Source organism: Penicillium solitum (genome assembly GCF_028829755.1).
Source record: "Penicillium solitum strain IBT 25940 chromosome Unknown utg000004l_segment0_segment0, whole genome shotgun sequence".
NCBI classification, from domain to species: Eukaryota; Fungi; Ascomycota; class Eurotiomycetes; order Eurotiales; family Aspergillaceae; genus Penicillium; species Penicillium solitum.
Genome location: NW_027072124.1, coordinates 699,439 through 712,337, shown reverse-complemented (window position 1 = coordinate 712,337; position 12,899 = coordinate 699,439). Strand labels below are relative to the sequence as shown.

General features: G+C 46.8%; 5 protein-coding genes across 5 annotated transcripts; 3 read left to right on the top strand and 2 right to left on the bottom strand.

Annotated features, from left to right (window-relative positions):
- Window positions 1-2,217: 2,217 nt before the first annotated feature.
- N7455_006255 (flavin monoamine oxidase family protein) lies at window positions 2,218-3,896 on the top strand (the record flags this gene model as incomplete). The annotated part of the gene is made up of 2 exons (XM_040959208.2): window positions 2,218-2,533; window positions 2,614-3,896. The coding sequence occupies 2 exons, from the start codon at window positions 2,218-2,220 to the stop codon at window positions 3,894-3,896; spliced, it is 1,599 nt and encodes a 532-aa protein (XP_040810287.2).
- Window positions 3,897-4,653: 757 nt separating this feature from the next.
- N7455_006254 (uncharacterized protein) lies at window positions 4,654-5,274 on the bottom strand (the record flags this gene model as incomplete). Its single annotated transcript, XM_065605309.1, has 3 exons — window positions 4,654-4,932; window positions 5,015-5,166; window positions 5,199-5,274. The coding sequence occupies 3 exons, from the start codon at window positions 5,272-5,274 to the stop codon at window positions 4,654-4,656; spliced, it is 507 nt and encodes a 168-aa protein (XP_065461163.1).
- Window positions 5,275-6,645: 1,371 nt separating this feature from the next.
- On the top strand, window positions 6,646-8,387 carry N7455_006253 (uncharacterized protein; the record flags this gene model as incomplete). The annotated part of the gene is made up of 2 exons (XM_040959255.2): window positions 6,646-7,287; window positions 7,347-8,387. The coding sequence occupies 2 exons, from the start codon at window positions 6,646-6,648 to the stop codon at window positions 8,385-8,387; spliced, it is 1,683 nt and encodes a 560-aa protein (XP_040810304.2).
- Window positions 8,388-8,817: 430 nt separating this feature from the next.
- Window positions 8,818-9,488, top strand: N7455_006252 (GNAT family N-acetyltransferase; the record flags this gene model as incomplete). The annotated part of the gene is made up of 2 exons (XM_040959259.2): window positions 8,818-8,966; window positions 9,035-9,488. 2 exons carry the CDS (start codon window positions 8,818-8,820, stop codon window positions 9,486-9,488), a joined length of 603 nt encoding a protein of 200 aa, XP_040810364.1.
- Window positions 9,489-9,702: 214 nt separating this feature from the next.
- Window positions 9,703-11,634, bottom strand: N7455_006251 (GMC family oxidoreductase; the record flags this gene model as incomplete). Its single annotated transcript, XM_040959258.2, has 1 exon — window positions 9,703-11,634. One exon carries the CDS (start codon window positions 11,632-11,634, stop codon window positions 9,703-9,705), a length of 1,932 nt encoding a protein of 643 aa, XP_040810328.2.
- Between the last annotated feature and the right edge of the window lie 1,265 nt (window positions 11,635-12,899).

The following is a 12,899-nucleotide window of genomic DNA, read 5'->3' as shown; positions in this document are numbered from 1 at the left end:
TTTTTTCCCCGGGCGTTTTTCAAGTGGAAACTTAAGATAACATTGGAACAGCAAGACAGCATCTGATTAGTTTAACATCCTTAAACAGCGCGCTTGAGTTGACCAAACCTCTAGGAGAAATCCTCTAGTCTACAATTTATCAAAGCCCAAAGCTTAAGACTATAGATAGCACGCATAATTAGGGCTTATCGGAGCTTCTTCCACTTAAGCTCCAGGGCTATGCTATCTTGGATGGTACCTGACCAACCAGATGCCGCATTCAAGTTAGAGATATGGGCAAAGGCCTTGCCTGCGGGAAATGCGATATCTCAAATGGCCATTGCATCGAGGTCTTTGTCCATGATATACTTATTACAAGTTTCATTATCTTCACCTTTAGCTTACTATGATAGAGCTTTATCTTGGACCTTAGCTGAGGTATTATGCTACCCTGTTAGACAATGGTTTACTTTGGTTTGCCCCTACATCAATACACCAACATCGACTAAGGACCTTCATAACAGTTACATGACAGCACTTCAGTCTGTTGAAGCTCGAATATGCGCCACGTCGTCGAATCCAAACCTTTGTTTACAAGTTCAACAGATGGCGGTAGTTGCGCGAAAGAACACACCGCGTATCTTTAAACTTCCTCAAGCTAGGCCGACCTAGGTAGGTCCATGCATACCTGTATGCATATTAGGATCTGTGTTTTAACCATATCATTCTCTGACATCAAACAATCTGGCGTTCACGGGGTTATCACATCTCTCATTGGTCGATACTGTTCTGATGCAACATCTGAGGTGATACTGCACTGTGAGAAATGCGATACCGTGTAGAAACTGGAGATAGAAGATTTAGAAGAGGAAACCCGTGTCATTTCCACTCGATAGAAGGGACATGAATATCAAACCGTGATGATTCGCTTTTGATTTTCAAGGTGGTAGATTCTCACTTAGAAGTATAAGAAACATCCATGGATGCTTTTTAGAGCTGTGTCAACCTCTTGCGTCATAATGTAAAATCACCTGGGCAGTTTGCTAAGGCTAACCTGGAATGTATTGGTGCAGGAGTAACCTTAGAAGTGTTGAGGGTATGTGACTGATTGGGAAGGCAGCTACCCAGGCGGGAAAGTCGCCTTGAGTCACACGCCCTCTGTATTGGAATGTTGTTTACTCCTTACCTTTCTCCTTTTCTTTCTTCTTTCCGACGATTTGACTGACTTAAGACTGAGCAATAAATTTGCTTTCAGGTCTTTTTTCTGCTTCTCGCTATCTCTGTAATAAACTGCAATGCTAACTCGGGATCCGTTCCGCAAAGTTGTCATTGTTGAACTCATCGGTGGACTCAAAGGTCACGACCCGGGACGTTATCTACATCGTTGATCTGATTGGACGTTATTTAAGACTCACGTGGGCAATCCCGGCCAACCGCGCCAAATGTCCCTCGTGATTCGCAAGTCGATGCGGGTACATGCGGGCAGGATGTGGGTCTGATCAGATTAGGGGGACATGAAGACATGAATCAGTAAGGAGAATGACGATAAGATTAATGACGATAAGATTGTTTGCTACTCCGTGGAGAATTTGACTATGTCGAAAAATACCTTGGAATATTACATTTGTAGATTCACTCCAAGGTTTCCCCTCACAGTCTATCGCAATGCATAGTGACCACTGCGGACTTTGCTTTTATTGGCATTGGAGATTCACCGCTTGTATCTCCGCCATTTGCAAAGTTATTTTCATACTAATTATTATTGTTATATGTATCAACCTGATGACAAGTTTTTATAGAAAGTGGGTAATAACCAAAATAGTCGGTCGTTTATATGGCCTCTATATCTAACCATATCGGACTTGGATAAATGTTATGATTCCACTATTTTGTTGTCTTCTCAATATCCTCTGGAAATATCATTTGAGATGTTTACAAATGTGCAAGTAATTCATAATTCTTATACAGAGTACGGAGTATAGAAAAATATCTTTCCATATCTAATATATGGATCTACATATCCATGTGACTAGAAGTGCTTATCCAATTGGTTATTACCCCATAATAACACAGAAAACTACGTAGATAGCCAATTTTCTGCTGGCAATAAAAGCCAATAAGACCAAAGCCCCCCCATGGTCACTATGCACTGCGATAACACAGCCTAAACCCCCTCAACTTCTGTTCAACGTGATCCTTGTTTTTTGATCCTTGTTTGCTCAATAACTTCAACATCGAATGTCAACTTGTCAACTCAGAATGGCTCAATCTTTTCACCTTTCTTCTCCCATCACGGGAATTAATCCCATAAAACCTAGTAATTGTTGCTCCGACCTGGTTGCGTTCGATGTGACTCCGAAGGAGTTGATCGAGGGAACACACGCAGCGAGGTCGGAGCGCAAGAAGGTGATTGTGGTGGGCGCTGGAGTTTCTGGACTGCATGCCGCAGCTGTCCTGCACCGCCATGGTTGTGAAGTGGTGGTATTAGAAGCACGCGATCGCATTGGTGGAAGAATCTTGACCAGTCGAAAAGGTGACCATGTCCGAGATATTGGTAAGATAACAATACGAACCTGAAACGGAGATCGGAATAGGGGGGTGCGAGCAAAACGAGATTGTGCTGATAGTCAACAGGTGCCGCTTGGATGCATGAAACTTCCCAGAACATCCTAGTGAAACTAATTCCCCAGCTATCTATCCCATATTATTATGACGATGGTGTTCCTCTGTACTTCACCAGAGAAGGGCGAACTGGATCCCAGTTCAAAGCTAAGAAAGTCGCAGACGAGTTTGCGGATTACTGCGAGTGGTTTTACGAAACTAACCCGGAGGCTGAGGACCGTCCTGTCCACGAATTCGCGAAAGAGTTCGTCCTCCAACACCAGCTCATCACCGAAGACGAGCGTGATTGGGCTCCGCAGGCTGTCCGCGAGGTGGAATTGTGGATCGGCACTAGTACGGATCAAGCCTCGTCCAAACATCTCTCTTACTTCATCACCGAGCGCAATCTATATATGAAGGGCGGCTATGATCGGATCGTGAACTGGACTGCAGAGTCTCTCCGAAGCGATCCGAGCATCATCAGGCTCAACCACCATGTCGAGGACGTGGAGTGGAACGAAGACGGGACCGCGCCAGCTCAAGTCCGGTACAAGGATGCTGCTGGAGAAATCGGGTGCATTGGGGGAGATGCAGTTATCATGACTAGCCCACTGGGCGTCTATCACCACAACCTCATCTCATTCAACCCGCCCTTGCCGAGTGACATCCAAGAGGGCATGTCCAAGTTCAGCTACGGCGCCTTGGGCAAAGTGTTTTTTGAATTCGCCGACGTTTTCTGGTCAAAGGAGAATGACCAGTTCGTCTTCTACCCATCTCCGCCAGATGAATCGGATGCTTCGTCCGGGTCATCCATGCAGTCCACCCCCAGCATATTCTCCATCGGGGAGAATGATAATATCCTCAACTACGCTACCGTGACAATCAACCTATGGATCATGACGGGCAGCAAAGAGCTGTGCGTACAGATTGCGGAGCCTCTGACGCAACGCGTCGAGAGTATGCAAGATCCGAAGGAGATATATCTATTTTTTGAACCGCTTTTCAAACTATTCCGTACAGAACCCTACAAGGCTTTGCCCCGTCTGATCAATGTTGAAACTACACATTGGACCCAGGACCCGCTGGCTGGGTATGGGAGTTACTCCGCCGACAAGGTTGGAGATGAGCCGCAGCTTCTGGTTGATGCGTTGGAAAACCACAAAGCCAGTCGCTTACAGTTCGCCGGTGAGCATTGTACTATTGTTGGTAATGGCTGCGTGCATGGTGCTTACAAGTCGGGTGAAACCGCTGCAACCAACCTGCTCGAGAGCTTTGGAATTCCGTATGATGGTGTTGATGCCCTTAGTTTGAAATGAAGTGCATTCTCCGGGTCCGAGGAGACCTGGGCTGCAGGATCTACTTGGTCATATTTCGGTTATCTATTAAACACAAGGTTCACCGGGTGGTTGGACTCGGAAATCTTGTGTGTTATCTTGATTAATGTCAAGTAAATGTACCTAGGTATCAACCTAACGGGTGAATCAGTTATCCCCGGACGATATTGGAGGTGTTCGGACAGACTTTCACATTCCCACTTTCCACTGCTTAATGAAACGATCATTCTGACCTCGTAAACAAGCCGTTATGTGTAATTATGTGACGACAGAGTAATTCGGGGATTGGCTGAATAACTTGGGAGATGATATTGTGGGATAAAAAACTTTAGGATGTGACCGCATGAGCTTGTGGCGCTTAACTCGCGGTGGCTTGGATTTTGCTGACATCCATAACAATTTGGATAGAGACACCGGTCTTTGAAATATCGAGTTCAGAGAAATCCTTCGGAGCGAGCTAGTCCAACGGTGGGTACAACGCTCTACTACTGCGCAACCCGGACAATGAAGCCATGGAGACTGACCACCAAGAGCTACCGGACGACTGTGCGAAGCAAGAACCCGATGTCGACAATATGGATCAAATACAGCAAAATCTGCGTTATATCACTCAACTACCACCATCTCTTTACAATCATGCCTGTATGGAACATATTATAGTCGTTATTAACACGTTTATACACTTCTCGGAAACGCCCTAAAATATCCATAGCCCTTTGTTCATCGTATATGCGATATGCTACAGGCCATTCGAGTGAAAATTCATAGATAGCACGGTCTTAGACCGACCCAAAGAGGCGTTGTGGGTTAATAAGAAGGAGGATCTGGGATTGGCCTTTCCTTTCCTTGCCTTGGCCTTCTTGGCCTTCTTAGGCGTTTCTGCGGTATCGGGAGTTTCTGGAGCCTTACGCTTCGGTAGAACATTCTTCAAAGTGATAGAAGTATTGCCGTCACCGTCACCATCGCCGCCATTCTTGTATTTATCCTTGCCCTTGTCCTTGACGCAAAAGGTCAAAAACTACCACGTGCAACAAAAGGTCCAGGAGTTAGTTCCATGGCAACCACGCTATTTCCACAATTGTTTTATGGATTTTAAGGACAACGAAAGCTTGGACGTCTATCTGTCGGTGCATGCTTTTATCCCAGGCCGGTGCCATACTTCGATGAGCCATCATATTGCGTAAGTAGCAGGTCTGAACCGGCCCTTTTGTGTCGGAAGCCAACCGAAGAGGCTGGCGTTCGACAATTTGCCCTATCATCATATATGAGGCACTGGTTCTATACAGGGGTTGGCCATTTTGCGGATAGCAGAGTGTTCGGTGCGGCGCTGGGGACTCTCGCCTAGAGTTTCTGTGCGCATAGTGGGGTTAGTGGGGTTGGGTACGGGCAGAGGAAAAATTGAAGTTTTCTATATTCGTATGTGGTTGGGTACATCAAGTACGAGTTAATTGAGATCCCAACGTTGTGGTGCGGTGATTGTAAGAAGGGGGAGCTTGTTTGGGCGAGGAACACCTTTAAATAGTGTCGGAAGTGAGAGATGAATGAGGGATTGTAGGAAATTGAAAGTGCAGCGAGGAAAAAGAAGAAGCCAAGGAACACCTTCCCAGTACGGGAACTGACTGCTAGAATACTAAATTCTGACTTATTTACAGCTCTTGGTCTATTGCTGCCCTTTTCATAGAAATCCATTGGGTTCTCTTTTCATCACGTATATAAAAATTATACATATATATGGACATATAACTGGAAAGTCATATATCACTAGATGTGTAATAGCTACTATATAGAAAAAGAAAGGTAGAATACAGGTTGGCCAAAGCCTTAAACAGTAAAGGAATCAAAGTAAACAGAGAGAAAAATTAAAAATGAATAAGGTGAACTGAAGTGAAAGAGCTCATACATAATGGCATACACGGAAAAGACAGACTTGGCATCTGATATGCATGCACTGTATGCAACCTTAGAAGACCAATGAAATAGAGAAACAAATCAGCCTTATAGAGGGGAGAAGATGTTAGGATAAAATGCCACATATATGACTACATCAACCCTAGAACCTTTGGCTCCTACGGTGAGGTGGGTGCAATGATATGTTTCTTGTCCGCAAGACTTAGTACTAATAGTGGAATAATAATAACTCACTACACTGGATAAAAGCCCCATCTTCGAGAATGGAAAAGTCTAGACTGTAATTCGTTTCTATTTTGTTTTTATATTCTCATCAAACCGCCCATCCCGGACTATATTACAATATAAGATGCTTATCGCGGCTGAAGCGGTCCAACCTCCAAGCTACACAACACTGATGGAGTATTCTGAAACGCGACACATGTATCTATCTGGCGATAGTCCCGGATCAATCCAAATCTGACAAAGCGTGGCCCACTCTTGCGGGAGATGCTCCACATCTGGGCAGCAGATGAGGACCCCGGGGAGTAAATAGATGCCCTATTTAAACCCCGCTGAAAAGTTTCTTTTTTCTTTCCTTTTTTTCGTTTTACGCGAAAGCCGCGTTTTAATAAGGGACCCGGTCCAGTAGCCAACAGCAACATGTGGATTGCAAATTCGCCGTTTATAAGTAGCTGTTATTGTCCAACTATACCTGGGGGCCACGATCTGCGCAATTGAAAGAATAATTAGTTATGTGCAAAAGTACGAGCAATAATAATGTTATTACATATCTTAGGTCTTTTCCTTTTCAAGGACTTTGTGTCACGCCACGGGGTTTGCAATGTCACCTGTTATAACGACCCATCTTTTGAAGGACGCCAATGGCATTAATACCCCAATTGCGTCCAACTCAAAAGTTCCAAACTACGAAGACGACGAAATGAGGGAAAATAACGACATAGAGAATGCCGCGGGCCAGCTCAAGGAGGTTCGCGAGTTCAGACAGGGTCTCCATCAGCGACACATCCAGATGATTGCTCTCGCCGGTACGGTGGGGACGGGTATTTTCCTCAGTTCGGGCCGTGCCATCGTGGAAGCTGGACCATTGGGTGCGTTCTTGGCATATACAATCATCGGTGCTACTGTTTCGAGTGTCGTCTTCGCGGTTGGTGAAATGGGAGCTCTGGTACCTCTAAATGGTGGTGTTATTCGATACGCAGAGATATTCTGTGACCCCGCGCTAGCGTTCGCCAACGGGTGGAACCAGGTATACTCCTACGCTGTATCGATCCCTTCGGAAATTGTCGCTGCGGCTGTCATCATTGAATTCTGGATCACTGTCAACAACGCAATATGGATCACGGCGCTTGGATTTCTCATGCTTTCTACTGCGTTTGTCTTTGTTCGCGTATATGGAGAGCTTGAGTTTGGATTTTCTATTCTCAAAATCATGCTCATTATTGGTATAAACATAATGGCCCTGGTGATTGCCCCCTTCAAGCCCGGAATATGTTTACCTTGCGTGCTAATTCATTTTGATAGGTGATTACCTGCGGCGGCGCCCCGAATGGCGAGTCCATCGGATTTGCCTACTGGAAAGCCCCCTATGGTCCCTTCGTCCAGTACTTGGGAGTGGGCGGGTCCCTTGGTCGGTTTTTAGGATTTTGGAAAACTTTCGACAACGCTCTCTTCGCCTACTCTGGTATCGAAAACTTCACTCTCGCCGCAGCCGAGACTCGAAATCCTCGTCACGCTATCCCTATGGCCGCCAGACGTATCTTCATCCGCATCTTGATGTTCTACGTGATCACAATCTTCATGGTCGGCCTGATTGTTTCATCTGCCGATCCAAATCTTCTGGGTTCGTCCGGAACAGCCTCGCAGTCGCCTTTCGTTATCGCAGCCCGCCATGCCGGTATTAAGGTGGTTCCCTCAATTATCAACGCAGTCGTTCTCACCTCAGCATGGTCTTCCGGGAATAGCAATATCCTGGGTGGTTCCAGAATCCTGTACGGTATGGCAACCCAGGGTCACGCTCCTGCTGTCTTCAAACGTATCAACCGCTTTGGTATCCCCTGGGTTGCTGTCGCGCTCTATGGCGTTTTCATGGCACTTGGATACATGAGTCTTTCCGATTCAGCTAGTACGGTATTCACATGGCTACAAAATCTTGTGTCCATCTCGACTCTAGTGAACTTGATCTGCATCTGCATTGTCTATCTCAGATTCTACTATGGATGCAAGAAGCAGGGAATTGATCGCTTCAAGGAGCTCCCATGGGCAGCCCCTTTCCAGCCATACATAACTTGGATCTCGTTGGTCATATATATTGTTCTTTTCTTCACCGGAGGTTTCACGACATTTATGCGCGGTCACTGGAGTACTGCAACCTTTGTTTCGACATATTTCAACCTGCCGTTTATCCTTATCGTGTATTTTGCCCACAAATTTTGGGCGAAGACGAAGATCATCCCACTGGCGGCAATTCCCATTCGGCCTTTCATCGAAAGCTGGCACAAAAATCCCGAGCCGGAACCTAAGCCGAAGCGTGGGCTCAGGAAACTCAATATCTTGTGGTCATGATTTGCACTATGTTGGCAAATTAAGCCCTGTGACATGACCTGCCTTCACCGTGAACCTGATGTCGAACCGGACCGGTCAGTAACCCTGCCGAATTTAGGGCTTAGTGGCCACCGGCGATGCGGGGCCCGGTTTCGGGCATCGAAAACATATTGTCATGGCTACCTTAAAATAAAAAGTTCTGCCTTGCTTTAAACTGTCATTATTGGGAATCTTTGTAGAAAATTATAAAAGCTAACACATTGGAAAGGAATGCATACATATGTATACAGTGACTCACTCCCAGTATTCGGGATGCCGATACACGTTGATTTGTGAGTCAATCGGAGTCTGGGACTGGCTTAGCGCTGCCGCCCAATTTTCCTATTTATTCTTTACGATCTTCACCTTCAAGAATATTCTCCGAAATATAAAGAAATAAAATACCTTCAACATGAGTCTACCTGAACAACCCACCTATGTGATCGTCCCATCGCCAGGGCCCTCAATTGAGAGTGACCGAGTCCTTCTTCGGCCAATTACCGACGCCGATGCCGCCGCACTGTTCGCCATTCGTTCCCGGCCCGAAGTCGCAGAAATGAAGTGAGTAAAGATCATCGCCTACGTATGTAGGTATTGATGAGGAATGTCCACAATGCTAACTTTACCAGCCACCCCAAAACACCATTCAAATCAATTGAAGAAACCCGTGAATGGATGGCAACCAAGATCTTCACAAGTGGTCCCTCCGATATCATCGGCCGTTCATTTAATTATGCCATTGTGGACAAGTCAATCCCGGAAACAGAAGAACGAGTCGTTGGATCCCTTAGCATCAATCAAGTAGACCCCTTCCCTGAAATTGGATATGCAGTGCATCCATCTTCTTGGGGGAAAGGGTATGCGACAGAAGCTTTGCAATTGATGTTGAAGATGTGGTGGAATCTGGCGCGTCGAACAATTGACGGTGAGGATGCTCCGGCAGAGGTCGAGAAGGCGTTTGCTCTTTGTGAAAAGAAGAACCGTGGGAGTTGCCGTGTCCTAGAAAAGTGCGGATTCAAGATTGTCGGTGATTTCGAAGAAGAGGGGAACGACCTTTTTATTTTTGCGTTAGAGCGACCATGAATTCAAACATATAACTGAGCCCTGGAACACATCGGCGTTACTGAAGAAATATATGTCCGTTTCTGAGAATATCTCTGAGTGAAAGAATTCAGCTGAAAATTAATTGCTGCTTTCCAAAAGACCAGACATTGGTCAAATATGTACACACGGGGGATCCACGACTTGAATCTCGCTCTCATAATGATTATAATATAGGGGTAGTAAATAAATAAGCTCACTGACTCGCTTTCGCTGCATCAAGAATCACATCAGCTGCCTTTTCAGCCACCAAGAAAGTGGAAAGAGCAGTGAACGTTCCGGGGATACGGGGATACACAGAGGCATCCACAACACGAAGGCCTGATACGCCGCGAACTTGGAAATTGGAGTTCAAAACAGCCATGGGATCATCATCAGATCCAATGGGGCAAGTACAGGAAGCATGGTGACCCCAGGCCGTATTCTTAATGTAGTCATGGATCTCTTCATCAGTCTTGACATCATCACCAGGGAGGACCTCAGACACATCAACCAGCTGGCGGTCGAAGGCGCCACGCGCAACACCAATGGCCTCTGTGATAGCCTCCAGATCCTTCTGATAGTCACCAGAGCCAGTGTCAAAGTAGTTGAAAGTAATATCGGGCATATCGAGCGGATCGGCAGAGCGGAGCATCACAGTCCCAGCAGTGTTACGAGGGTGGGCTTTTAGAACAGCCCAAGTGAACCAGTCATGGCGCTCGGTGATATTGACACCGTATCCAGGGAAGTATCCCCGGAAGTTGATAGGACCGCCGAACACAAACACATCGAAGCTGTCATCCGCGGTGACAGAGCTCTTATAGAGCATTGCAGCTCCGAATCCATTGGATGAGTAGATACCGTGGTTACCAAGAACTGGCTTATTCCAACGGTCAAGACAGGGATCATCACCGTGATTGAACGTGCATCCATCAAGGGCTGTGAAGTTCTTTGGGACATGACCTTGCACGGCAGTCTCGTAGTGGTCTTGCAAATTCGTACCCACGCCGGGAAGGTTGGAGATCACCTTGATTCCGAATTTCTGGAGCTCCTCTGCTGGTCCAACACCACTAAGCTTCAGGATTTGAGGCGAGTTGTACACGCCACCGGAGACGATGACTTCGCGCGAAGCTGCTGCTGAGCCTGGTGTTCCCTTACCCGCCGTCTTAGAGCGGGGACTAGCGCTGTATAGATACTTCCCGTCGAGGAACTCGACGCCTGTTGCGCGGGGAGGGGTGCTCTCGTCAAAGGTGACCTTGGTCACATGGCAGTTCATACGGATGTCAAGTGGGAATTTCTTGGAGCCGTCGGCATTCTTCGCATCCCTAACGGTGGTCACGAACTCGCGAGGGCCGTTACGAGAGCTTTCATCGGATGCCAGGGGGACTTGGTAGTATCCCGGTGAGGTATCGCGGTGGTTTGCGGCCGAGTTTGCGTCTCCTGCGAGTAGGGTACCGATGTTGAAAACTGACTTGGTCACATTGCCTAGGGAAAATGCTCCACCAAGCAGCAAGCTTAGAAGTTGGGGGTCTTCTAGAACAATGCTTAGTGGTGCGGTCTCGGTGCTTAACCAGCCATCATAGCCGTGGCCCTTGAGTAATGGGAGTAGATAGCGGTTGTTCTCCATGCGCTTGAAGTACTTGCGCATATTGTCGGGTGACCATGACCCATCCCCGGTGAGTGTGGCAAGGTATTCGAAATCAGAGTCGTGCGGGTAGACGGTGACAAGGGCATTGTGTGCCGTGCAACCACCAAGGGTTCCAGTACGGGGGTAAAGTGTGCCTTTCATCGTGGACCCCGCCGGTGGATCCAAGCCCGTGTACTCTTTGCCGTCGGGGGTTTCGTACGTTGTCTTGAAGTCGAGCTTTTGCCGAGACTCATCGGCGTAGTGCTTGACGTAAAAGTTCCATGTCAGAGCTTCATCCTCGGATGCTGTCGCAGAGAAAGCAGGGACAGTATAGTTTAAATTCGCTCCTTGGTCATCTCCAGCTTCGATAAGAAGCGTGCGATGACCTGCCAGGGCGAGTCGCGCCGCTAAAGGACCACCTCCTGCCCCAGAGCCAACCACGATGTACTCATAGCCCGATAGCTCCACAGCCTTAACAATGGCAGCAAGCGCGGCCACGCCAAGAAGGCGACCAAAAAGCATGACGAATATAGCGTTATGGGAAGAGCCAAATGAGCGGAAAGAATTTGACTAAGACGATAGGTCCCATTGTCTTTATACCCCAGCTCCCGTGTTAGGCCTGGGGAAATCATTAGCCCAATGCCATGTTTTTTTCGTTGCTAAAACCGGAATCAATAGTCAAGCGAGATTGAGTTTTTGACGATCTGATGGCAAGCCTCGCATATCCTATTGGCAGCCACTGGCTGACCCCACAAAAAACCACCACGTAGGGGTCTGTGTTCACGCGGTGCCAGCATCCTCGCAACGACGATCACACTGCGTTCGGCAGTTTCAAAGCAATGGTAGATGTCAGTGAATGTCATAAAACAGCTGTCGTGGGATGGAGTCGCGATTCACATGGTCACCGAGCAGTACTGTAGGCTACAACAGCAAAAGCCACGAGGTGAAGTGGAGTCACGCGAATTCTTTGATGGCAAGACTTTGGACGACCAATCATTGTAGGCATATGTACGGAGTAGTTAATGAATTCACAGCGCTGTGGAAATGCTCTATTGAAAGCTGTTCCAATGAAGTCTTTTTTGATGTAATATTCAAAGTCTGCGTCGAGATTTCCAAGACGGCTGGACATTCAATGTGGCGTGAGGTCCCACTATAGGGGCTTGAAGTTTTGAGAAAGAGAAAAAAAAAAAAAAAAAGAGATCATGAAGATGATACAACATTTGTTGCATGTTTTACCTAAATACTACAATCTAAATCTTATAGAAGTCATTCCAACCAGGTTGCCATCCTCCAGTTGTTCTAAATGTTCTAAATTCTGTCATACGGACCTCATCTGCGAAGACCTGCATATTTGCGGCCCAATCCAAAATTCGATGAGCTCGCAGGATATTACCTCATAAGTTCTCATTTATATCCATGGATTGATCATGTACTGTGTGATGAGTATGATTACTGCACTAAACGGCACTACTACTGCATGTGCTTCACAAAGCCGGGGTTCAAGGTCGGAAATTAAGATCGACACTTCAGCAACTCTCTTTCCCATCATAAAATAAGCAACCGTCTATCCCTACTTGGCTAGGACATGTGGCACTTCGGCTCGAGATGCGGGGAACCCGTGAAAGGGATATGTACCCTCGTCCCAGCGTTCCATGATTATTCTTGTTGGAACGCTTTGTTCTTTTGGACTTGACCCACTTTCCCTTGAAATTGACGATTAGCACCCTTGCAGAACAAGATTCTGCGTCAGAATGTTCATGTCTGAAGCAGTGTTATTGGACAGATAA